We start from the raw sequence: 27,745 nt of genomic DNA, 5'->3' as shown, positions 1-27,745 counted from the left end.
AGGGATGACATGATCACACCTGCACTTTGGGATAATCCCTTTGGCAGCTGAGTGGACGGTGAACTGGAGGGAGGAGAGGCTTGAGTCAACGAGACCTCAAAGAAAAGGAGACTTACATTGGGAAATCTTCCTTCCCCACACAAGAGTGTGTCTCATTTCTTTCTATGTCTTGTTTCAATATCCTTTAGCTCTGGATCCCTGGAATCATGCATCTGGAGCCATCTCCATAGTCCAGCTCTATATCTGGCCACTCCAGATGGCTCTGGATGGGAAAGTGAGGGAGGTGACCTTGCCAAGCCCTCCTCCCTTCCATCCAATTCACTTGCCTGTCATGACATCACTTCCCTGATATAATGGTCCTCTTTGAAAATGAAGAACAGCAGCTAGAATCTTTAGGAGAGACTTCCATTCACTACGGCTAATTCACAGTAGGCTGAATAACCCATAATAATATAATAGTAGTTCTTTTTCTTTCTTTCTTTTTTTTTTTCTGAGACAGTAGGACAAGGGATAGTTTCCTGGACTATGGAGTCAGAAAGCCCCAGAATTAAATATTGGCCCAGACACTAGCTAGCTTTATGATCTTTGAGTAAGTCACCTCATCTCCCTGCCTTAATTTCCTTACCTGTAAAATGAAGGGATGAGTGGTCTTTTTCAATACTCAGTCGATGAGGGAATTTGTTTTATCAAGAAAGTGAACTTTTAAAAAAATCCATATTTCAAGCAAAAATCATTCATTGTACCTTAGAGATTTTCTTTGTCATTCAAATGCAGCTCTGTGGAGAGCTTGGAACTTAGAAAATAAAACTGAAATGGCTAAGAGTTTTCTTAAAGCTGCATATCACAGGTAAGTATATTAATATTCTATACTTGTCCATCTTTTAAAACAAATACGTAGGTGTGGTACTTGATTTTAAATATGCTTTTTGTAAAATGGAGAGCACAATAATGAATTTCTTTCTTTTTTTTTCCAGATCTCTTTGACAACTACATGCAGCAGGATGCCCATGAGTTTTTAAATTATTTGCTAAACACTATTGCAGACATCCTGCAGGAGGAGAAAAAGCAGGAAAAACAAAATGGGAAGTTAAAAAATGGCAACATGAATGAACCTGTGGAGAACAATAAGCCAGAACTCACTTGGGTACATGAAATCTTTCAGGGAACGTTGACCAATGAAACTCGATGCTTGAACTGTGAAACTGTAAGCTTTAGAATTCTTTTTTCCATTTTGAAGTGTCTATGTACATTTACATGTATGCTTTTTCCTTAAACAGCAAGAAAAATATTCCCAAACCTGCTCTAGATGAAACGGTGTTCTAAGAGAACCTCAAACTGTCCAAATGTCAAATGAAATATATGTACAGTATCCACATATGGAAAACATAAAAAACAAAACATGACCTCTACCCTTTAAGAGCTTATATCTCTTACTAAATGTAAATGCTTAAGTAAATCTGCCTGAGCTAGCTAATTCAGAGCTTTATTTTGTGTCGTTTAGTCATATTTTTCTCATCATGAGAGAACTTATGAAGTTAATTTTTTTTGATCCCAAATATAAAACCTTACATTTATTTTTGTGAATTTAATATTCTTAGATTCATTCTGTTGCACTGGGTTTTTTTGTTTTTGTTTTTGTTTTTGTTTTTGTTTTTTTTTTTGCTCAGTTAATCAAGTGTTAGCTATTTTCCCATCCTGGTCATTTATAAATTTGATGACATCCCATTTATATGTTTATCCAAGGCCTTAAACTCCAAATGGCCAACCTCGGATCCCTGGATACTGGAGACTTCTTTTCAAAATTGTAGGAAAGTATCTATGACTTACTCGTTGAGTCTATCCATTTGTATTGTTTTGAATCTATCTCTCTCAATTATCATTTAGCTCTCTGCATCTTTTCCTCAGGAATACCTTGAGAAGCTTTATCAAAAATGTAAAATAATGATTATAAAAGATTGTGAATTTTGAAAATTTGCTCCAGTAAGTACATATGCTCTTCTCATTGTAGAAACAACTAAATTTAGGATCTAGGTAATGTTGAGGTTGAAGAGGGGGATGCTAAAAGTTCCAGACCGGTGTCGGGAGGTGTCTCAAAAGAATTTGTGGGCTTGAACCCATCTCCTAGTCAAGGAGCAAAGTTTATTAAAAGCTACGGGATGCTATTACTGAGGGGACTGAAATCTAAGCAAATTCAGTAAAGCAGCAGTGTCTAGGAGTGTGTTGAGGAGATATACTTTCAGTCATAGATATGCTAATTCTATAGCTCAAAGGTAGGGCTAGGAAGTAATCTCCAGATGAATTAAGAGTGGACTTCAGATAGAGTGGGTGTGCTCAGTTTCCTGAGGCAGATTCCAAAGCCAGAAGACCCGGGACTCATTAGAACAGAAGCCCCAAGGTCAGAGACCCCAAAGTCACATTACATCAGTTGCAAGGATAGTTCATTGAAATAGGAAACTCTAAGATGGTAGGCACTATTAATAAGACTTATCTCTGAGCCTCTAATTCTCCTTCCCACTCCACTCACTTGTCTAAATTTGTTATACCGTTTTCACAGTATGAATTATAAAGTTGTTTGAGGGCATGTTGGTGCTGTTTGCCCCTGGCACCATGATTATTAGTTTTGACTGGCAGGAACAGCTTTTATGCAATTATTCTATTAGTATAGGTGGGTGATATTCAGGACCTGTGGGAGTTATGACAGTGATAATGGAGAGTAGGAGAATGCAGTCTAGAGAGATTACAGTTGTGGAGGTAAAATCATCAGCATGTGGCAACTGATTAAGTATGAGAGGTGAAGGGGGAAGACTCTGAGTTAGCATAATGGTTTTGACGACTAAGTGAAAGGAGATGGTGCAATTGACAGAAATAGTGAAATCAGAAGGAATTGTAGGTTTGGGGAACAAGATGATAAAGTTGGTCTTAGACATTGTAATGCCGGAGAAACTGAGGCAAGATAGAGATCAGAGAGGATCTAATATTTTATTTGAAAGGCAGAGATTTCCTGGGACTAAATGGATCCATGGTGGGGTCCCAGGGCTGAATGAGACTATAGTCTCGGAGAATCCAGCAAACAATGTGAGCAATGACATATATGCTCACATATGGGGGGAGGCCGAGGCAGGGGTGGAGTCACAGTGGTAGGAGCAGGAATTCTGGCAGGGTGGGGGGAAAGGCATGGGAGATGACATAATGGGGGGGAGGCACCCTGGACATGGAGGGGAGGCATCTTGATAAGACTATATCTGACATTCCGATAGCTTGAGATGGGGAGAGGCATTCTGATATTCTAAAACATAAGATCTTTCATCCTTATCAAGTATTCCATAAAGAGGGAGGGGAGGCTTTGCAGGATTGAGCAGAACAATTATAAACTGAGGCAGAACAATTAGGGAAACTGAGACAGGACAATTTAGGGAAACTGAGTCAGGATAATTAGGGAAACCGAGTCAGGATAATAAGAGAACTGTGGCACAACAACATATCGAGTTTGTTATACATCTCTTCCACAAGTTGTGGAAAGCTTAAACTACTTTTGCTGCATGAAGAGTTAATAAAGATGTAAAAGGGAGAGCACATTAATGCTTGGTGTTTCTATACAGGGCAGTTATGGAATAGAGGATACTTCAAGAGTTAAGGGGGAAACATTATCAATGACTGCATTTGTGAAATCTCACAGTGGGATCAAACTGGAGGAGATTGTGCTGAGTAGATTAGCCCCTGGAGAGTTGTCAGCGTGATAAAAAGAACTCAAAGGTTCTTCTAATTACGGAGAAACAGCTTTCAGCCTCATGTTCTGGAAAACAATGTTGTTTTTCTGGTTCTCACCCTTTGGAAGTCAATTGGGAATGTTGCCTGTACTTGCTGCAGAAATGTCAACAGATTTGTAGAGACAGGGCTGCTTTCAGTCCCCTTTTCGAAATGGCACGGAGAAAGGATTTTCCAGCTAACTTTGGTAAAGTTACTTCAGAATTGAAAAGCTGTGACTTTTCCCTTAGTTTTATACTGGTTACTCTTTTGCTTCCTCCCTTCCATTTTCTAGGCCTGTTGAATCTTAATATACATACTTTCTTTATGTTTAAATTTTATTCTCTTGCCTCCAAGGTCTGCTGTTTTAAGGCTGCCAACTAGTTTTGCCACACCTATTGTTCCCAGGGTTTTTTAGGTGGATTTATCCCTATGCAATAAGGATCTTGTTTCAGAAGTTCTTGCTTTATTTAGTTCCTGGTCTATAGTGGCAGGTTTGTACACAGTTTCCTCCTAACTTAATGGGACTCCCTCATTGTCATTATGACTTTATTCTCAGCACCTTGGTGGCGCCTGTTAGGTAAATAAAAGTTATCTTCATTTCCCCCCTTTTCCTTCTGGAATCTGGGAGTGTGTTAGAAAGAACATAAGGTTAAGAGAGGAGAGATTCCAGATTCTAGTTCCATCTTTGAGACTTAATTACAGTACTTCATCCCCTGTAAAATGGGGGATCTGGATAGAAAGTCCCATTCAGCTCTGTAGTTTTTGGGTTATGTTTCTGACTTCGTGAAAGATTCTCCTTCCCCAGGTTATTTTGCAGATGAGGAAATTGAGGCAAACAAAAGTAAGTGACTTGCCCAATATCACAAGCTAGTAAGTACCTAAAAGCCAGATTTGAACTCAGAAAGGTGTCTTGATTCCAAGCCCAGTGCTCTATCCACTGTATCACCTAGTGGTTCTTCCAAGTAATTTTTAATACCTAGGGACCTATCACTCACATTACTCCTTTAGCTATACCAGGTTCTAGATACTTTGTGGCCAGAACCTTGTCCAAACTATAGCTTACAAGTCCCCGCTGATAATTCACTTTTACTAGTTAACTAGGCTTAATTAAATGGGAATGTACTAACATTGCTAACCCCTCCATAACTCATTCTCCCACAATTGTAAACATTCTCAAAGAACAAACCTTGATAGGAGTCATATGTGGGACATCCATTTAGGGGGAAGAAATGTGTCCTGGGTACTCCCAAAGGGGAATATACACAGAAAATATGTGCACATAGAGGATGGGGAGGAAAACTCATGCTTCTGATATTGCAAGACTGCCATTATCTTGCACCGATAGCATCACTATCTTTGGTTACCTGCCAAATGGTGTGTCTCAGGTGCTCCCTGATGAATGAACCCACTCCCTGGTGGGTGTCATATCTCTACCCCAGCTGTCTCCTTGGCTATGCCAAAAATGGGGGTGGGGGATGGAGACGGGACGTCTCTTCCATAGGGTAGGCTACTGCTTTCTTGTCTTTATTTTGTAGTAAGTTTATTTTTAATACACATTGCTTTATAAATCATGTTGGAAGAGAAAAATCGGAGCAAAAGGGAAAAATCATGTGAGAGATACAAAAACATAAAAAAGAAGTGACTATAGAGTGTGTTGATTTACATTCAGTCTCCTTAGTTCTTTTTCTGGATGCAGATGGTGTTTCCTATCCAGAGTTTATTGGGATTGCCTTGGATCAATGAACCCTGAGAAGAACTAAGTCTTTTATAGTCAATCATCGCACATTCTTGCTGTTATTGTGTACAATGTATTCCTGGTTCTGCTTGTTTTGCTCAGCATCAGTTCATGTAAATCTTTCCAGGCCTTTCTAAAATCAGCTTGTCCATCATTTTTTACAGAACAATAATATTCATTTGCCTTCATGTCCCACAGTGTGCTCAGCCATTCCCCAATTGATGGGCATCCATTCCTTTTCCAATCCTTTGCTACCACAAAAAGAGCTTACTGCTTTCTTGTCTTGCTATAACTTTTCACTTTTTCAACTTCCTTTTATATCTCAGCTATGGTTCTCAACTGAGGGATTATCCTCAGAAGCACCTGTCCTTCCACTCACTTGATCAATAATCCCCTTTTCCAGAAGGGAGGACTATGGAGCTCTTTAGCCAGCATTCTCATATGGTGACTATGAAGTCCTTTGTCCAATTCTCAGGCAAAAGAATTGAAGCTCTTCTTTCATCCAGACCCTACTAGAAAATGCAGAAGCTTAGCTTAAAGTCAGGTCTATTCTTTGACTTCTTCATTTGGATTCTTCAGTACTCCCTTGGTGTCTCCTGTCTACTGTTCCCTCTGAGTCTCTCAGTTTAGTTGTCTCCACTTAGGGTCAGAAAGTCATTTTAGTTCTTGGCCAGTAGAACAAGAAAGATGTTTCTACTCTACCCAGAAGTCCCTCTCTCTTATGCAGATAGCAATGGCTACATCACTTAGCTGTCCAAGGTACTAACTGAAACTAAGAGATACATGATCTAAAGTTAGATAGGGAAGAAGAAAGATCTGGATTTGGATCCTGACCGCTATTTACTTCTTATACAATCTTGGTCATTAACCACTCTTATTCATTCCTCACCTGGAAAATGAGGAAGCTAGACAAGTTCCTTTTTTCAGATCTTTTTAATTCTATGATTCACTGAAGAAAAAAGGAGCAGGAGTCAATATATATATGTGTGTGTGTGTGTGCATGTCATATATGTTATGTGCATGCATATGTGCATACATATACACACATATGTCTATAGGTGTATACACATATATGATATACCTATCATTTTTGAGGCTTGAAAGTTTTCTTGGAGACAGTATTTTCAGCTCACAAGAAGAAAGCATGAGTTTACAGAAAGAGTAATAATCCTGGTTTAGGATATTTTAAATCTGAGTTACTGAGTGGAGGATTTCCAGGTGAAGGTGACTTGAAGGAATTTAGGGACACAGGGCACAGACATTTGGGCATCATCTGAATAGAAGGAGATAGTTGAATCTATAGGAATAATTGGGATTGCTGAGGAAGAATGTTTAGAGAAAAAAGAAGACCAAGAACAGACATTTGGGGAACATCTCTGTTAATGAACCCGGGGAAAAAGAGGTAGTAATTAAAACAAAAGAGGTGCAACTAAAGAGGTAGTAAGAAAATTAGTAGAGAGTGTCATGCTTAGGTTAGAATTTAGAGTGATATGTGAGTTAGCCTAAAAGTGGGGGGGGGAGGGTATAGCCAGTTGTGTTAAAATTTTCAGAGAGGTCAGAAGATGAGGACTGAGAAAAAGTCTCTGAATTTAGTCATTAGATCGTCAGTCTTGTCTTTAAAACAAAAAAAGAGAGAGAGAATATTTTGGTCTTCTCCACCAATTACATGAAAAACAGTTTTTCACATTTATTTCCTAAAACTTTTGAGTTTTACATTCTTTCTCCTTCCTTCTCATTGAGAAGGCAAGCAATTTGATATATTATATGTGTAGTCATGTAAAATATATTTCTATTTTAGTTATGTTGTGAAAGAAAACAGATACACACATACAACTTCCCCAGAAGAATAAAGTTGTTGTTGTTTGTTCTTTTTTAAAGTATGCTTCAATCTGCATTCAGATTTCTGTTCTTTCTCTGAATATGGCTAGCATTTTTCTTCATAAATCCTTAGTAACTGCTTTGGATCATTGCATTGCTGAGAATAGGCAAATCATCCAAAGCTAATCATCATATAGTATTGCTGTCCCTGTGTATATACAATGTTCTCCTGCTTCTGCTCACTTCAGTCCACATCAGTTCATGTAATTCTTTTCAGGTTTTTCGGAGAGCATCCTTCTCATCATGTCTTATAGCCCAACAGTATAACATCACAATTCATAAATTGATGGGCATGCCTTCAATTTCTTTGTCACCACTAAAAGAGCTACTATAAATATTTTTGTACATTTAGGTCTTTTTTTCTTTTTTGCTTTTGTGTATGTGTGTGTGTGTGTGTGTGTGTGTGTGTGTGTGTGAGAGAGAGAGAGAGTGTGTGAGAGTGTGTGTGTGTGTGTGTGTGTGTGTGTGTGAGAGAGAGAGAGAGAGAGAGAGAGAGAGAGAGACATAGACCTAGTAATGCTATCTCTGGGTTAAAGGGTATGCACAGTTTTATGCTCTTTTGACCATAGTTCCAAATTGCTCTCCAGAATAGAGAATTTCAGATTTATCTGCAGAGTATTTATATTTCATGATAAACTCTCCTTTTAACTTCTTTATTTCTTGACAGTGATTATTTTGGTAGATACAGTCTGGTTAATTGCAAGTAAAACATGTTTATTGAAAATCTTAGCCATGGTGTAGCCTTGGATCTAATATGATGTTTTTTCTTACCACAGGTTAGTAGCAAAGATGAAGATTTTCTTGACCTTTCTGTTGACGTGGAACAGAACACATCAATCACACACTGTCTAAGGTAAATGGATCATCTCATGTTCCTATTTATACCTTTTGGCTTAATTTAGTGACACACACACACACACACAAAAACAAAACAAAACAAAACAATTCCTTCTCATTGTTCAGGAGATGTTTCTGCCCCACACTGCTCAAATTTGTCATTTCATTACCTTCCCTCCCTCCTAATATATTGAAAGTAAATAAGACCGGTTATTAATTTTTTAAAAGTTTTAAATGTTTGATGTTCTGTTTAATCCCTTAAATATGAAATGTATGCCTTTTGCCTATTTCAATCTCAGTTGTGTAAATATATTGGCTTTGTGGAAGGAAGGGAAGGAAGGAAGAAAGGAATAATTTAGTTTTTTGTGTATGATCCTGTGCTGAGTGCTGGAGATAAAAGTACAACAAAAAAGCAAAAAAGAAAGTCCTTACCCTACATTCAAATAGGGAGAGACTTCATATAAAAGGTAACTAAAAAGTCCTGGAGAGAGCAATTGAAAGTACACAGAGCTGGGGAGGGACATGGTTTTGAAATCTAGAGAAAGTCAGGAATTGGGCTGGGAGAGAATTGAAGGCTGGCTGACCCTGGACCTCTCTATTCCAAGAACTCCCCAAGAGGCAGCCAGGTAGTGCAGTGGATAGAGCACTGGTCCTTAAGTCTGGAGGACCTGAGTTCAAATGTAGCCTCATACTCTTGACATTTACTAGCTATGTGATCCTGGGCAACCAAGATTGAAAAAAAAAAAAAAAAAAAAAAAAAAATTAAAAAAACAACTTCCCAAAGAGAGAAGGCAGGGTAGATTTTGTGGAGAGATATATGTGGGTGAGCTGGATGAGAAGGTGAGCTCCCCTTGAAAGAGGGAACCACTCCCAATAGTTGGATCTGGCAGGGAACTTTAATAACATTTAACAAATGCTTGTTAACTGCCTCTTTGATCTACAAAAAGAACCAAGTAAGCAAAGAGTTATAGAGATTTGGTAGATTGGGACAAGAACAGAAGTAGGGTCAAGTGTCATGTCAGTTTGAGTGCAGATCCTCCTGACTCCAGGGTTAGTACTTTATCCATTGCGCCATTTAGCTGCCCTCATTTGATGATTGCCCAGAGACTGGGGGAAGATTTCGTAATGGTATGAACTGATGCCCAGGAAAGAAAGATTCTGTCAGCTATGTGGCACTCCCAAACTGCAATTTAAGTAAACTACAGAAGGGGGTGGGACATAGCAGCAGCCTCTTAAGTAAGGCTTGGTGGTTTTTAAAAATTTGAAATAAAAAAAATGTGAACTAGATAAACACTAAATAAAATGACTATTTCCACTACACAAAATAGAATAGGAAAAAGAGGATTCTACATGATCCTGTTAGTCTCTTTTATAGATTGTTCTTCCTTTTAAAATATAAAATATAAATATATTCCTTTTAAAATATAAAATTAACTTCATTATGTCACTTTCAGAGATGGCCTAATGCTTATCTGTATTTCTTTCTGGCTGTCTTTGTGTTACCTTCTTGTCTTGTACTGGCATTCCATCTGTTCTCCTCTGTACATTTTATTTGTTAAATTTCTTTTTTCTCATTAATTAGCATTTATTTTCTCTCCCACACCAACTCCCCCACTGGGTAAAAAATAAAGAAAAAAGGAAAAAAAAAAACCTCTTGTAACAAATATACACAATCAGGCAGAACAAATTCCAGGATTGGTTATGTTCCAGAATGTTATGTTTCATGACCTCTCTATAAGAAAATTGGTGGGATAAATCCTTCAGTTATTCTTTGAAATGATAGTTGGTCATTGAATTCATTGATCACAGAGTTCAAAATTCTTTCATTTTGTTTTTATATGGTTGTGATTTTATAAATTGTTCTCTTGAATAGTTTAAAAATGCTTCAGTGACCTTTTCTCTCTCTGACAATTCTGTCACTAGACTTCTCTTACTCTCCTTTTGAAAAAAAAAATCCTTACAACAAATATTAATTGTTAAAAAAAATCCTATATTGCCTATATTTAAAAATGTATGTCTCATTTTGCATTTTGAATCCATCTACTCTTTCTAAGAAGCTGGTAGCATGTTTGATCATCAATGTGTGCTCCAGCCTCTTAGTGATCATTGTTCCAAACACGGTTATTAAGTCTTTCAAGGTTGTTTTCTTTCCAATTTTATTATTGTAGAAATGATTCCTCCAGGTTATGCTCACTTAATTTGGCATCAGTTCATATAAAACTTCCCAGATTTCTCTGAACTCTCCCTTTCCCCATTTCATAGGATGATAATAGACTATTTCCTTATCTTTACATATCATCATTTGTTCAGTCATTCTCCAATTGATCAGCACCCCTTTCTTTAGTTTTTTCCAATTCTTTGTTGTAGCAACAATGAAATAAGCTGCTGTAAACATTCTTGTGTTTAGGAATGATCCCTTTCCTTCCTCCTTGATTTTCTCAGGGTGCTGAAGTAGTAGAAGTATTTCTGGGTCACAATTTAATGCTTTGGGTCAAACAACTCAAAATTGCAATGATTTTATCATTAACAGGACTCCTAGCAAGGAGATGGTACTCAGAGAAATGTGACTTTTTAACATTTCTTCTACTTTGTTCTTGCAAACGTATCTGTGCCCCCTGTTGGTCAGCTGTGCTTGAGAAGAAAGGATATAACATCTGGAATTGTTAAAAAACATACTAAACATTCAAGTGGGTTACTGTGGAATCTTTTCTGAATGCCTTTAAAAATAGCTGAGATTCCCATCTCTCTGGGGTGGTTCAGACCAATGAATTGACTGAAATCTTTCCTTTCCCTTCAAATTTGAGCCTGTTTCTTATGCTCCGTATTGACAATAGTCAAACCTTCCTGCTCCTGTATAGACACATGTTCTCAAAGTCTCCAGGCTTATATGGTTTCAGCAGTTTTTGAACCAGTCATAAGAGCTCTAGGGAAAGATGCGAGCAGGTCTTGTGGTCAGTATAAAGTGTGGTCACATTAGAAAGATTTTCTAATCAGGGGATGGGTTCATCTCTTGCTTCTTACTTCCTGGCTGACCTTGGCCCAAGTCATTTATCTCCTAAAGTCTTAGTTTTCTCAGCTATGAAATAAAGCAATTAAACTAGATAAGGTCCCTCAATGTTAAATTTTTTATCTGTGTTCCTAAGATCATTCAGGAGGAGGAGTCAGGAAGTGAACTGGAAATTCCCGGTTCCTCCTCCATATAATATCACTCCTGAACTCTTGCAGAACTCTGCAAATTCCTTGGAACCTCCCTGATTGTCCCCTACTTGGAGAAATTAGGTTTAAGCTAGTAGGGGAGACCGTCTCTCTATTTCTGTTTTATTTCTGTCTGTGTTTGTTGAGATCTCTTTACATAAGAAACTCAAAGGGTCTTCCGTATTATCATATCCACACCTTTTCTGAACTGAGAATCTATTTTATTAAAAAAAAAAAAAAAAAAAGTTCAAGGGGTCAGAACTCCTGTGTTCTGCACAGTATTTCAGAGAGCTAATTTCAGCTATGCTTTCATAGACCATTCTTCATTAAAGAGGAAGGAGCTTTTTAGTCTTCATCTGCCACTCTTAGGACTATTGTACTAATACTCACTGGGGAACCAGGCCCCTTACACTACTTGACATGACTTCATTCATTCATTCAAAATAAAACAAAAACTCCCATATCCATTCTTCTTCTCACCAGCCGGGCGAGAACCTTGGTTTGGCAGGAGTGGGAAGGCACAGATGAAACAAAACAAAATATGTTTCATAATTCCAGAAGTGATGCTGATAGACTCAATAAACACAAAATGACAAAGCCCACTTGGGGGAACAGAACAGAAAAAGGATATATTTTTCAGAATCATTTTTCTTACTTATAGCTTGTTTTTTCTTGTAAAGGTATAATGAATTATACATGTCATTTTCAAAGCTGTCTTGCTTGTTTGTGTTTCCTTCTGGCATTTTTCGGTTAACTTTTTGTTCAATTAACATGCATTTATTTTCTCTGCCTCCCATCTCTCTTCATAATTAGCACTTTGGAAGTATGGATGAGAGCCCTTAAAAGTCTTTCAGAGTGGTTCAGTTTTACAAGACTGCTGTTATTGTATAAATTGTGCCCTTCAAAAAATGATTACTTATACAACTTTTCAAAAATAACTGAAATTTGTGAAGAAAATCTGCAAAGTATTTTCATCTGTTATTTCATTTGTGCTTCAGAATAATCCCCTGAGGTATTATTTGCCTCATTTTACAGATGGGGAAATAGACTCGGAGATTAAATAAAATGGTCATAGAGGTGGGAAGTGTCAGAAGTGGTGACTTAGGACTTCCTGGTTGAGTCAATCATTTTGTTAAATATAAAGTTAACAACCCACCTGATAGCTACTTGTCTTCTATAATCGGTTCCTTATTTGTATTCTATGTTTTGTGTGCTGTGTTCAGTAGACAGAAGGCATCTTAATTAAAGAGTCCAAGCAACATTGCCTTACATAAGGATTAGGTTAGTAAGGTCATCAAAGCCTGTTTAACCCAGAATATAGCAGAATTATTCATTAATTAATATGTATGACCTGAGAGCTGGAGCAAGGATCCATGTGGTATTTCTAAATATATCTTTTTCCCATTTCCCTCCCCAAAACAAGGAAAAGCCTGTCCCTTGAAGCAAGGAATACAAAGGAAAGGGACTTGGTAGGACTGTAGGAAAGAGATAGCAGAAGCTATTCAGTCCATCAATGGAACCTGAAGGTGTATGCAACATTCTATAGCTGAGGTCCCCCAGTGCTATGGGGAAACTGGGAATTGGGGAGGGAAGTGCATTTTCTTGCCTCTTCTCTGGGATCAAATGATCATTACAGTTTTGTTCTATCATTTTATTGTAGTCATGGTAACTAGTTTGCTCAGTGGATAGAGCGCTGGGTCTGGAATTGGGAAGATGAGTTAAATCTGGCCTCAGACACTTACTAAGCTGGAAAATCTTCTTTTTGCCTCATTTCTTCATCTGTAAAATGGGGATGATAATAGCCCCTCCCTTGAGAATCAAATAAGATGATGATTGCAATGTTTAGCAGAGTGTCTATCCCATAGTAATACTTCATAAATATGATGGTGATGACATGTGATGTTTCCTGGTTTGACTTCACTTCTGCACAGATATATGCAAATGGAAACATCTCTAAAATGATTTTTTGTTTTTATTATAATCTTAACAAATGTAAACCTTTCAATATACAAAAAAAAAAGGGGTCTTCAGATTTGTATTATGTGTGGTTTTTTTTTCAAGAGAGTATATGAAATTTAATGTGAAAATAACAAAGCCACCCATGTTTCTGCATCTTCTTGAAGATGCTAAATACTGTTGTCAATAGCCTAAAAATAGCGTTCCCAGTGACTCCCTCAAGTAATGATTTAAAGACTATTTTAAGGAGCTTTGAAAAAAGAAGCCTGAAGAAAGGTTTTTTCAACCAGTAATATTATCTGTATATTTGTTTGATCTTCCATTAAAAGTCCATTCTGTTGAACACTGGAGTTTTCTGAACCATTAGGGGATTTAAGGTTGTAGCTCTAGGATCCATTCAGTGACTCAAATTTTCTTGTCTAGTGAAATAATAGCCCAGACAATGGAAGTAATAATGCTATGAACATTATCTCCAGGCTTCAGATGAAAATAATTCAGAGTTTTCAATTTTTTATGTTTTTCAGAAGTCTTCTACTTTGTTTTTCTATATTCAGATTACAAATCATCTTTATATGGATTTTGCAATGTGACATAAGAAGTGTCTTTGATCGAGTAAACAAAATATATCCTGGTCCCTTTTAAAAATGAGATTGTATTTCTCTACAGAGACTTCAGTAACACTGAGACACTGTGTAGTGAACAGAAATACTACTGTGAAACTTGCTGCAGTAAACAGGAGGCCCAGAAAAGGTAGGTGGAAACTTCAGATGCACCTTCCAAATTTGTCTTGGTCTTTAAGGACAGGGGATGTAGATACTCACCTGATTGGGAGTGGGAATGAGTGAGAAAGGGACGGGGAATCAGCCTTAGACATAGAGGTGGTAGGTTATGGAGATTGCAGAATTTTAGATTTGGAAGTTATCTGAGAGGACAACTAAGTGTAGCATTTTAAAAAGTTTGAAAAAATACATTTCTGGGTAATTTAATCATTTTATTAATATTATCAGCATTTTAATAAAAGGATGGTCATTTGTTTGTCTCTCTCTTAGACCAAAGACAATCATGGAGGTGACTTACAGTTTTTATGCCCTTAGAAGAGTTGGTATTCCCCAAAGTAGCAATCAACTCTGATTAACAATTAATGAGAAAATGAATATTACTATGAGGGACGAGACCTGACCTTTGATTGTGTCATCTGGTTCTTAAATTCCTCCCAGCTTTGAGCAATTTATTCAAAGAATTTATCCCCACCCAAACCCAAGAAGAACACATAGCTGCTCCACCTGGGTGGGGTCGAAGAAAAAGTTAGCTCAACCTTCAGAGACTGAGGGCTTCAAATAAAGATTTTAAAAAGGGTGAAATCTGAATCTTTCCAAATCATTTGTTTAATAATCATTTCTGTCATAGGCAAACCCTTCCTGGTGCAGAAACCCCTTCTATAAACAAATGGAGATGTCAAATTTCTACTTGACCCTTCCTACAACAGGAAGTTTTGTAGCTCACAAAGTCTTCTTTTTTATAAGTTATAACATTAGACAATTCTTTCTCATGTTAAGGCAAAATGTGCAAAATTAATTAACCTTTGGTCCAGTTTTCCCTTCTTGGACCCTCTGGAATGGTTAATCCTTTTTCTCCTGTGAGAGGTCTTAGAACAGTGGAAGTTAGTTGTCTCATTTCACCTTCACCCCCTAACCAAATCTTTTCTCCAGCTTTACTACCCCCTTTTTCTCCAGTTAGTCCTTATATTTCATGGTTACAGAATAGTTTTAAGTTGTCTTTTTTTAAAAATTGTTTTTCTCTGAATATAGTTTGCAAATATGTGAAATTTCTAGAAGAAATTTTACTATCATCTTGCTTATTCTGGAAACTATGTGTAAATGCTGAGTAAGATCATTAAAGTCTTGCTCGGAAATCCTTATAGTGATTTAAGAGTTCTCAGGGTCTGGCAGATTCTAACAAGTTTGACAGGCTGTGAATATAAGGCCACTGAGTACACTCTGTGTCTGATGTCAAAAGATGAGCCTTATTATAGTCTGAGAGGCTGCCGCCATCTTGTACACTATACTTTATTAAACCTGTAGTCAGCTAAAATCCTTGTAGTTTTCTAACATAACTTTCTGTCAAACCATTTCTCCCAGTTGAAGAAAGAGAACTCCTTTGTTCTCTGAATCATTAGTACTCAAGAAATGTTCCCACATTGTCTCCTCATACTTAAATGCTTCAGGGATCTGGGATTTTATGAGCATGGGTATTACTTCCAATAGTGCAGAATGCAAGGCCTCTGTAACTTAGTAAATGGGACTTGAGAATTGTTACCTGCTCATGACATTGCTGCCAGTCTAGTCTAGACCTTGAATATCAATGTACAATTCTTGATTGAACTTGTGCTTGAAACCTTTCCAGCTTTGTAGAATCTTCCAAAGGGTCTATTCCATAGAATGAAAGGCAAAAGAGGAAATCTTTATTGCAGATACTATCTTCTGTTCTATTTTTAAAAATGTTTTTAAATAAGCATGATAGATTGATAAGCAAGAAATGAGAGAAATGTTTTGGTTCTCTGAAGTAATATATAGATCTAATTTATATTTTATCTTCATTCTCTTTTCTATCTTTCATACCCTTGTAAACTAGCTTTGAAGCTCACTACTTGACTAATGCTTTTCTTTTTAAGATTGTTAATAATCTCTTAATTTTCAAATTCAGTGGCTTTTTTTCTCACTCCTCATTCCTGTTTTACACTCTTGAGCATTCACTACTGGATACACTATTCTTCCTACCCGTGTAATCAATTTTACTCAGTCTCCTTCTCTGGATCATCATTTACATTGCATATCTTATGTGTCAATTAGTTGAACTCATGGGAGATTATAAGGTCACCAAGACAACATAAAAAAAGAGAAGAGGGCGCAGACCTAAGCCTTGGAACATACTGTCATTAATAAATGGGAGATGGATGGATGATGGTCCACCAAAGGAGATCATTTTATAGATAGGAGATGGATAGATGATGGTCCACCAAAGGAGATCATTTAATAGATAGGAGATGGATGGATGATGGTCCACCAAAGGGGTCATTTAATGGATAGGAGATGATCCACCAAAGGAGACCCAGCGAGGCATAGCATTCCCTAGGCTTAAAAAGCATTTACTGAACATAATTTGATCTCACCTTGATAATTGCAGGGTATTATTATGTGTATCTATTATTGTATCACTTGAGTACTGATTGTTTCTCAGGATTGATACATTTCGACTTCAGTAAAATGGAAGACTTGGGAATGGAATCTATAAGGTTCCCCCATCTCTATTATTTTGAGTCCTTGCCCACTCTACTATAATAATATAATGCCCTTAGGAGCTTTGGGAAATAAGTAGGATTGCTTATCCCTACATTCAATGGCTCCACACTATACCTTTAGGTTCTTATTTCTACTTTTTGTAATTTTTCTGTCTCTTCCCCTTTGGATCTCACATCTTGCCATTGAATTGAGGAAGCTTGGTTGAGAGTAAATGAATTAAATGGAAGACTTAAGTTGAAACCATTGAGGCAGGGTGATCAGCTCTGCCTTCCCTACTCTGAAGGAGCTCTCCCTTCTGTTCCATACCATGACGCAAAACTAGCACATGGCAGAGGCATATCTCTTAACTCGAGGTTGGAAATAAGGCGCATGCTATCTATTGGGCTAGCTTCTGTTTTCATCACTGATATTGTCAGCAAAATGTCTCATTCTAGAACTTCATTAAAGGGACGTTGACAATTCTAAGGAGCTGCATGATTTATGTGAGATAGTTGGCGTCTTCATTCTCTCTTTCTTCCCCTGCCTCAAGAGGAAAGCACGGTAATGCAATGGAAAAGGAGCCTAGATTGAAATCAGAGAATCTGGGTTTTGTTACTTGCTACAAGTCACATCCCCTTACCTTTCTGTGCCCATTTCCTCAACTGCAAGAGGGGCTTAAGCTAAGTAACCTCTAAGACCCCTTGTCGTTCTAATTTTGATCCTGTTAGCTATTTCTTCTCTAGAGCATCAACTGGATGATTCTCATCTGTAGTGGGCAGGGAAACTAGATAACCAAATTTGTTAGACCTGAGTCCTGGACTGGTCCTATTTATTAAGTATGTGGATTGTATTTGGTGGACTGACTGGTGCTGACCATTTGGGCTGCTCAGAGATCTGTTCAGCCATGTTTTGGATAGTTGAGGTTACTATACAAGATGGTGTCTAGTAGATAGTGAAGTATACTAGTTTTTGTTTTAGTACCTTCTACTTTAGGTTACCAGGGCCATGTCTGCTCTCCATGAACCAATACAGAAAACAGATTGTGCTTTTTTTTTTTTTTTTTTTTTCCCACCCCAAAAAAGGATGAGATTTGACTGACAACTTATTTATAACTTTCTAGGATGAGAGTAAAAAAGCTTCCGATGATCCTAGCATTACATCTTAAGAGGTTCAAATATATGGAACAACTCCACAGATATACCAAGCTCTCCTACCGTGTGGTCTTCCCGTTGGAGCTCCGTCTGTTCAATACATCCAGTGACGCAGTGAATCTGGACCGCATGTATGATTTGGTGGCTGTAGTAGTCCACTGTGGCAGGTATCATTGCATCTTGAGTGGTCATTATTCGTGTTTTGAAGGGCTATTAAAAATACATAGTCTAGGGAGATTCTGAGTACAATTTGAAGAAAACCACTGATCTATATAGGAAAAGCTGCTACCTGTTTTTATAGAGGTCCCCCAGATTGTTCCACCAAATAAAGGGCAAAGATGTCTTTATTCTTCAAGATAACAAAAATCTAGAAAAATTGAAAATCTTTATCCTTGTTCATTTTCTTATTTGCACAGGCTTGATTTAGCTTTTTTTTTTTTTTTTTTTGCCCAATTAAAAAAAATATATTCCTTATATTTCTGTTAGGATTTTCTGAAAGGATTTCTGAAGGAATCACCAGAGAGTACAAGAATGTCAGTTTTTAGAGCATTTGCAAACAATACAATAAATTAATGCAAATTTAACTTAACTGTGATTCTCTTCATATATGACTTGTAAAGGGTGTATTGGCATGCTACCGAAAGATATAAACCATACTTATTTTTACATTTCCACTGTAAATGAAAACAGAAAGAAATAGTGACTAAATGGAAGGATGGAAAGAAAACTTGAAACAAAGGAAAATTGTCATCACAACTAATAGCTAAAAGAGAGCTCAGGTACATCCTTGGCTGGCAGACATATGTGCTTGCCAAACAAAGAGACATGACACCCAAGGACACTAATGGTTTAGCACAGAAGTTCTTCACTTACAGTCCGTGAAGATAATTTTAAGGAATCCATGAACTTGAATAGGGAAAAATATTATATTTTTATTTTCATTACCCTCCAGCTAGCATTTTTCCTTAAGTCTGAATGTAAGCAGGAGACCACAGTGGTATTGGGTTTTCCCAGCGTAGTTAAGGCTCTCTTGTATAGAGTGCTCATTTATAGACTTCACAGAGAAGACCAACAAAAGATCATGAGCACTGAAAAAGTAGTTGAAAAAGTTGATGATGCACCCATTGGAAAATCTGGAAGAGATCCAGCTAAGCCAGATAATACAGAGCATTTATAGACAAAACTGGAAGTATACATCAAACAAACACAAAGTGGAGGAGATTCAATTGTGGTTTTGAGATATATTTTCATCAGCCTTACTGGTTGTTTTTTTCTTAAGTTTCTATCAACCCTGGTATTCTATAATTTTGAAAACACCAAATTTGGAATTTTGTCACTGTAGTATTCAGGGTAGTATTTTAAGAAGTAGTAGTGATAGCTTCATCTTAAGATTCACACCATAAAGTTCTTGGCCAGTTATTCCATTTTTCGTTTAAATCTAAGTTCTTTTGAAACTTCAACTCCTAAGGAATTGTCCTCGGCCAGTGATTTCAATATAGGTGGCTCCAAGGGTTGGCCAGATTGTTAATTCTTTAGAGAAATGTTATTAAGTCAACATCTTTTGAAGGGGACCCCCTAAATCCTATTGTGCTCTTCTAGGACGTACCTAGGAGATCTCGTGTCATTTTGAACAAACCCTGGGGGAATTGGATCCTTCCAGTGTTGACGCACATCTAAAATTAAATCAAAGCTTTTCATTTTCCCAAACCCAGTAAAGCTGATAATAGTCATAGAAAAATAGAAGAGCAAAGTGGGGAAATGTTCTTCCAATCACAGCTAATTCTTTGTAATTTTTTTTTTTTTTTAGTGGGCCTAATCGTGGGCATTATATTACCATTGTGAAGAGTCATGGCTTCTGGCTTTTATTTGATGATGACATTGTAGAGGTCAGTGTGAAGTCTCTCTTTATATCTTTCTCTGTCTCTTCTCTCTTTCCTTCTCTATCTTTTATTTTTTTTTCCTCCCTCTCTCCTCTCTTTTTCTGTGCCATGACTCCAGACATATAGGCAAATACAAATTAAAAATTTATTGATAGAAAATCACAATTTTGCAACTCCCACATTCAGTTATGAGATCTCATGGGTTCACAGTTTAAGAAGCTAGACTCTACATGATGAATATGGAAATATGTTTAGAAGAATTATACATGTTTGCCATATCAAATTGCTTGCTGTCTTGGAGAGAAGGAGAAAAATTTGGAACACAAGAGTTTACAAATGTGAATGTTGAAAACTGTCTTTGTATGCATTTGGAAAAATAAAATACTATTATTAAAAAAAAGAAAAAGAAACAAAAAAAATTAAATTTAAATTAAAAGAAAAAGAAGCTGGGATTTAAGGCAGGAATTCTTAGGCTGGGGATTGTGGACTCCTGAGGGTAGATTTCAGGGAGTTCATGAACTTGAATGAGAAAAGGATTATATTCTTACTCCAATATAATTGATTTTCTTTCTAATCCTACAGATTTCATTTTGTGAATCTAAAATATTATAAGAAAGGGTTTATGGACTCCAGACTGCCAAAGGGTTACATGAGGCAAAAAAGCTTAAGAATCTCTAGTATAGAACATGAGGGAGTTTTAAGATTCTGAGGAAAGAGTAAGATTATTACTAAACAGTACCTGTGAGCAATTATGCTACGCTACATAATTGACCAAATAGCAAGTTGAATTTTTTGAAGATTGGAAATTAGGATGTAGTGAGAAGCAAACATGTAGAGGGCAGAGTTTTTTAAGTCAAGCAGATTTTAAAAAATTTATGCTTAAATGTGACTTAAATGTGCCAGATTCTATTTTCTCATCTAACTTGGCATTTTATATCCTAGTGGATTATTATTAGAATGTCTGTAATCATTGTTTAATGCTACCAATTATGCACATAGGAGCTATAAAACTGCATGGCCTACATGACCCCTGTTCTGATGAATTCTGCTTGGGAGTAGAGAAAGATAGGAAATAGGTCCCAGTAGATGTGTTTGACTAGTCTGCTGCACACATCCCTATTCACAAAGCAGGAAGAGGACATAACTTGACAAATTTCTATGGCAATTACCTGAAAGCTTTGTGTGCAATCTCTGCAAGGAATCTGAGAGTTAAGAACATTTGACTTTCAAATTGAGCGTTCCAAAATTTTATATTTGCAATTCAGGATGAAAGTTTGAGATTCAAATAGCCTTTGACATCCAGTATTTCTGAATTACTGCAATGAATGGTTTACATTTAATTCAATTCAGCAAACATTTATTGAATAACTGCTATATCCAAAAAGTTTTCTGCTGGGCACCAGAAGGGACCGAAAAAAAGGGTGGGACTTGTTTCTTCCCCTGATCCCTTTGGGAGATAGGATTTAAGTGCTTGAAACTTCTTAGAAGATAATACACTAATGAAAACACTGAATAAATGAAAGTTTGAGTAATCAAATTTGACTCCTAAAAAATTCTCTTTATAACACATTAGTAGGAAATGTTCGTAACATATTTTCCAGTTATCATCACTGTCCCATAGTCATAACAGAAAACTTCTATAGAAGTAATTTAACGTATGAACAATCTCTCTCTTTTTTAAATTTATTTTTAAAATTAATTTTATAATTATAATTTTTTTTTTGACAGTACATATGCATGGGTAATTTTTTACATTATCCCTTGCACTCTCTTCTGTTCCGAATTTTCCCCTCCTTCCCTCCACTCCCTCCCCTAGATGGCAGGCAGTCCCATACATGTTAAATATATGAACAGTCTCTTAATGAGGTGATACTAATGGCTCCTGCCACTATTGGGTAGCTCATTCACTTTGACTCATTTTTCCAGTAGTAGTGATACATTCATTAATATCCCCCTCACCCAGAATCCGCTTTGGGCCAAGGGGGACAAATTTTCAGAAGGGCAAAAAAAGAGTTAGGATTACTGTCTGTAGCAGAGAAACCAAATAAAATTAACTGATCCGAGCTTCAATTCAACTTATGACCTTGACCTCATTAATATTATACAGTGAACTGTACTAATTGGCCATGGACACAAGCAGCCGATGGTATTCTTAAGTAGGACAGAATGCATTCTGGTTATACTTCAAAGGTCTGTCCAAATTCTTTTTCTTGTGCTAGAATTTTATTGTATTAATTATTTCTTAAGTTAAATGGACCATCAGCTGGAACCATAGGATCTTTTGTTGTTGTTACAGGGATATTTTCTGTGTCATGGTTTTGGTGTAAGGGGGATTTATAAGTGTAAATTCCATGCTTGAGACACACATTAAATTTGACTAGGGGACTATTTTATGAGATTATTCCTCAGAACACTAAATGGATTCCTGGTAAACAGAAACAGTTAAAATTAGACTCTATTTCATACTCCCTCTGGCTCTCTCACCTCTCTCACCCCCTTCTCTTAACTATTAGAAGAACTTAAAGTACTGGATTGTTCTGGCTCCTTGAATTGCTTCTTTATATGTTTTGACCTTGAGATGCCATTTATTTGTAATGTGTTTGTATTATTTTCTTCCAATTAGCATTTTGAACATTTGTGTTTATTTTAATTTTTTTTCTCTCTCTCTCTTATATTTCCCCTTCATTCCTTCCCAAAGAAAATAGATGCTCAAGCTATCGAAGAATTCTATGGTCTGACATCAGATATATCAAAAAATTCGGAGTCAGGATATATTTTATTCTATCAATCAAGAGAATGATGTGAAGAAGTGCAGAACTGCTTCAAGTGGGAGAATGGCATAGTGCCCACTCTGACTGGCTTCTCCGCAGATCAATCACCTTCCTTCTTAATGGCCCGCCATCGACACCCTGAGCCTGAATGGTCTAACGGTGTTAGGCTGTTGCCCCCTTCCCCCCCACCCCCCTCCTCCCGCCATTTTGATATGCAGCACTTTTGGTTTTCTTTCAGTCCGAGGTAGAATTCAATGTTATCCAGTTGTAGTCAGATTTACATGAATAACATTTACAGATTTTTAGGATTGAGTACACACTATGCCATCCGCTGCCTCCCAGTGAACTAGAGTAATGTTTTCTACAAATGGCCGTGTTCTCTTTTGGGGCTTTTTACTGAACTTTGTAAATGGCTTCAGGGGCCAACTTATGATGCATTCCTCTTAATGGTGTAAGTCAGAGGCTCTGTGGCTCTCCATTTCTAGCTCCTAAGCCAAGTTTTCTATAGAGTAGGCTTAAAGAACTGGATGGATTTCATGCCCTCTGGGGCCGAAACCATAACTTTAAGTTGAAAAACTTTTAGAAATGAGTAACCTCAGTACTAAAAATAGCCTCAAAGGAGGGGAGAGGGGTAGGGAGCTTATTATGGTGACATTAGTGTTAGCCCTTTGGGCCTTGGAACCAACTGTCAAAGTTCAAGGGTCTAACCAGGTATGGCATTAAGGGTAGGTGAAAGAAAGAGGAAGAAACAGGAGAGAATTTTCAGGACAGCGATCCTTAGCTTCAAAATATACTTCAAGGAGTTTCAGTACCATCAACATTTTCTCTTATCAGGCCCTGTGGGTAGGAAATAGCCCTCTTAATCTTTTCAGGGTAACTTCAGCTGATCCTTGAATACTTCCTACAGTAGTAGGGACTAAAGAAAAAGACACCTGACTCCAGTCCCCCCCAAATCATTTAGTACCCGCACTGCCCTTATATCATGGGACTAAACAGGAAATCACATTTTTACTGCTATTCAGCCACATTATGTGACTGTTAGTAATTTTTATTTTTCAGTTAGTTTACTGAGGACCTGGCAAGTGTCAGGGCTAATAAAGAACTGTTCCCTAGGGGGAATACTGGAAATATCCAAGTAGGAAGGAGGCAAAGTCCAAGGAAGTGGAAGTAGGACAAGTAGGAGGAGGAAAAGTGGACTAAGTGACGGACATTTTCTTGGTTCAATCAGCCCGTAGGCTGTTAGACAAGACAGATTTCCAAGAAAGAACCTCATCTCACACATTTACTTTTACTTATTTTCATTGTTTTTTTTTTTTTTTTTAATGTATATTTATTAGACAGTTCAGTACTTTTCATTAAAAGGGTCAACTGCCTTTCTGTCCTTAGCTGGTTTTGTCTTTTCCTTTTCTCTCCATCCCTTCCCTTCCTCTCCTCCCCAACCCTCTTAGCAAAGTTTGTTTGAAATTCTCATTTTGGATTTCTGCTTCTGTTAAGGAAGTCAGTTAACTTCTCGATGTTATAATCTACTGTGAATGTGATATTATTTTGTACCTTATGATCCATGAATTTATAAGCCTTTGGCATGATGTGGTTTGAAATGGAATGGGAAAGGTGAACCACCATTTTGTATCATAAGGAATATAGCACTTTAACCAGAGAGAAACTGGATTTCTTATCTTTGAAATACCTTGAAATGTTTATTACTCAGAACGTGACTCATTAGTCCCACGTGCTTCATTTTGTCATGCTAAAGGGGAAATGTTCAGCTTTCCATCCGGAGACCAAAACGGGGTGATTCCCTTCCCCCTTCCCACTTTCTTGGTGAGAGTATAAAATGCCTTACCTTGTTTAGAGGCGAATTCCTATTTTTGAATATTCATGCCTCGCTTTTTTTTCCCCCCATTAAAGTTATATAGCAATCACTTGCTTAGCAGGTGAATCTTGGGCTCTGGTTGTGAATGAGTGCACTTTCCAGACTGAAGATGAGGAGAGAATGTCTATGTTTATTGTACCCCAGATCCTTGGCTGTAGATTGCAAAGCTCAAGAAATGTATAGCGAACCTTACACAATCAGAGTTGGGAGACTGAATGATAACTTTGGGGAGAGAAGTTGTTAAAATTATTTTAAAATAGATTTTTGGAAATAAATGTCCATTTTGCTAGGAAGAGGTTTATAAACTGTTAAGGAATTAAGTTGTGATGAGTGAAGCAATATTGAAATGTTAAACCAGGGTTACGGTCTGACCTTTTATGAGGTTACAAGCAGCTTTTCCCAATGATTTTTACTATGATAGTTTATTTTTTTCATGCAAAAGAAAAAGGAAAATGTAGAGTTTATGAACAGATTTCTGGTATTTGTAAGAAGGTATTTTGGAAGGTATTAGAGAGGCGTGTGGACTAGTGCAAGTAAGCAATTGGTAACTAGTCAAAAATTAACTTACCTACTATAAAAATTTAATCAGCATTTACTTTGTTTTAGATCTGTTTGCTCACTCTTCCATTCCCACTTACCCCTCCATTTCTCCTCCATTAGTAATAGAGATCAGCTATAACCTTTTTTAAAAAATCTTTTCACTGTATTTAAAGATGACTTCACCCAAGTGGATTCTTTTTTAACAAATTCTTCCCATTATGAGAGAGCCTAAGAATGGTGTAAAACAAGTAAACCCATCTTCAAAATCACCTAAAGAATTCAGATTTCAGAGACTCAGCACAACTTTGTGGCTTTCATCTTTGTGTTTGGCTTGCTGGGCCCCTGCAAAAATTGCTTTACAGCATCATTCTTATTGGTTGTGTATTTTAAAACAAGCTGCTATGTCGTGCTAAAGGAAAAAAGAAATCTTTTGGTTTTATGGGTTCCTAGTTAAAAATGAGAATATAGTAGCGTTCAGGACAACATTCTCTGGGAAGAGCCACTGAAGGATGCACTTTGAAAGGGAGATCGTCAGCTCCTAGTCTTGCTCAGCTCAAGACGTTCCTCATTTTGAGATGCTATTCTATGAGCAACTGAAAATGAAGGAGAGGAGAGAAACACCACCAGCTAAATAAAGGTGGATCTGAAAATGGGACGGGCATCTCTTGGGGTTTGCTAGACTGAGGCAGCTGAAGATGGGAAAAGTGATAGAAACATTTTCCTATACCTTGAATTTTATGGAGCTGCATAATGGCGAACCAAGTTCTAACTGAGGTTTAAGGCTTATTTTAGATACATGGATTCTTACATTTTACCACCAATGGATTTTATCTTCAAACGTGACTTTTTGTTCAATTTTGTATATTCGTGTGAAATTAAATATCATGCACTAAATGTTTTGCCCTTGTTTGCTATTATGTAGCCAAGGTGTTCATAGCCACCATTCCGAATAATTTGCCCTTGTAAGTGGTGTGAGTCAGGGAAAAATAAGTATATTTTTTTCTTGCTCAATTTACATAAGTAAATTGTTTTCCAGTGTTATATTAATTTATTTCTGCCTCCTGTTTCTGCATAACTGAAGTATTTGCTGTATCCATGTAGTTTCTATTTGTGTTGCTAATACCTATAGTTTTAATTTTAAATACTCTGTACTTTCATTTTTTAAAAATGTAACCAACCCAAGCACTTTAAGCAATAATTTCAATCGTGTGAAAATTCAATCAGTTTAACCCCTTGCCTCTAAAATGGAGTTTGCAAAAAACAAAAAACAAAACAAAAAAAACCCAACAACAACAAATAAATAAATAAATGGAAATTCTCTCTGTAGAGAACTATGTCGGGTAATGTTCTGCGTGAAGACTTCAAAATATGGTGATGTGAAAGAAAGGGACAGGGTGACATGGAAAAGTTATTTATAATTTGGTCTTGAAATTGTTGGAATTTGAAGAAAATCTGGGTCCTCTTTATTTCCCAGTAATGGCTCTCTTCTTATTAGGACTGATGAATTTTTCCAGGAGAAAACTGCTGCTTTTTCTTTAAAACACACACAAAAAATCAACACTGAACCTATAACCAAAGTCTATGGAACAATATGTCGAGTTAACAAAATAAGGAGAGTAGTCAAGAGGTGGCAATTAAGAGACAAAAATAACTGCACAGCTGGGATCTACTTTGATTTTTTTTTTTTTTAATGCAAAGTGATTTTATAATGTAACTTTCTGAAATGGAATGGTACATTTCTTTTGAAACTTGGGTTTTTGGAAATAATGATGTCCCATGGGTTTAATGCATAAAGCTTGTGCTTTAGGTTATAATATGGGACCAGATCTTATTAGAGAATGTTTGGGTATATGGGGATTCTCCAGTGGGTGTATCAGAAGAAAATTCCCCAGGTGTGTTTATCAACCCTGGCCCTTTGCTCCACTTTGGTTCCAAATGATCCTGCAGGTTGAGGGCTATTGGTTGTGCCCTATAAATTGAGGAACTTGAGAAAAGAAACCTTTTATTAGAAATCGTATATTGGAAATACCATCAATGTTCTAATAGCCTGTTACCTATCCTTTGGTGCAAAGGAGTGTACACTTTGTGTAGTCACCAACCTCAGGACGTATACATGCCTGGAGAATAAAATTCATTGTAACTCCTTTTCACAGGCAGCTAAGTATTGTAGTGGATAGAGTTCTGGTCCTGGAGTCAGGAAAACATGAGTTTAGATCTAATTTTTCTAGCTAATGTGACCCTGGTCAAGTCATTTGACTCCTGCCTCAGTTTCTTCAATTATAAAATTGGAATAATAAGAGGTTTGTGAGGATTAAATGAGATAATATTTGTAAAGCACTTAGGACAGTACCTGGCACAGAATAGGTACCGGATTAGTGTTTGTCCCTTCCCGGCCAGGTTAAGGGTTCTGAGGGATGAGGAAGATTTGAGCCTTAAATATAGAGAGCCCCTTCCCACTCTTATCTTCACCAATGTGATTCACTGTGGACGATTGCTCTTGGAGCCCTCTACGAAAAAATGAAATAAACTCACATTTGAGATTTGTCTGCGTACTTTTTTTTTTTTTTTTTTAACTACTTTACTGCCTCTGAGGTAGGTAGCAGAATAGTATCCCAATTGTATAGCCTGGGAAACTTAAGTTAATGAGAGGCTGTGGTGTGTCCGTGGCTGTGGCTGAGGGCGGGCTTCGGTCTGGGTCAGCAGACTCCAGTCTGGTACTCTGTCTCCTCTGCCAAGGTGATAATTATATAGTGTGTTTCAAGTTTGCAAAACATGACATACATTAGCTATTTTGATCATCCTAGCCAGCCCTGTATGGTAGGTACTATTATCATTAGTCTTTCAGGAAATTTAGACATAGAGACTTTCTTTAGAATTCTTTAAAAAAAAATTTATATATATATA

The 27,745-nt window shown here is 37.1% G+C and overlaps 1 protein-coding gene across 2 annotated transcripts in view; it reads left to right on the top strand.

Annotated features, from left to right (window-relative positions):
• The window catches only part of USP46 (ubiquitin specific peptidase 46), a 58,101-nt gene extending 32,366 nt beyond the window's left edge, over window positions 1-25,735 (top strand). For both annotated transcript variants that reach the window (XM_074275408.1, XM_074275409.1), the window contains exons 4-9: window positions 975-1,204; window positions 8,137-8,213; window positions 14,015-14,098; window positions 17,747-17,944; window positions 19,585-19,663; window positions 22,356-25,735. In XM_074275408.1, coding sequence (XP_074131509.1) covers window positions 975-1,204; window positions 8,137-8,213; window positions 14,015-14,098; window positions 17,747-17,944; window positions 19,585-19,663; window positions 22,356-22,457 — 770 coding nt within the window. In that variant the 3' untranslated portion in view covers window positions 22,458-25,735. The remainder of the gene's footprint in view (window positions 1-974; window positions 1,205-8,136; window positions 8,214-14,014; window positions 14,099-17,746; window positions 17,945-19,584; window positions 19,664-22,355) is intronic.
• The last annotated feature ends 2,010 nt before the right edge of the window (window positions 25,736-27,745 follow it).

This window comes from Sminthopsis crassicaudata, chromosome 6 (assembly GCF_048593235.1).
Source record: "Sminthopsis crassicaudata isolate SCR6 chromosome 6, ASM4859323v1, whole genome shotgun sequence".
NCBI lineage: Eukaryota > Metazoa > Chordata > Mammalia > Dasyuromorphia > Dasyuridae > Sminthopsis > Sminthopsis crassicaudata.
Note: the sequence above shows the minus strand (reverse complement) of the source record. Positions and strands in the feature narration are given on the sequence as shown.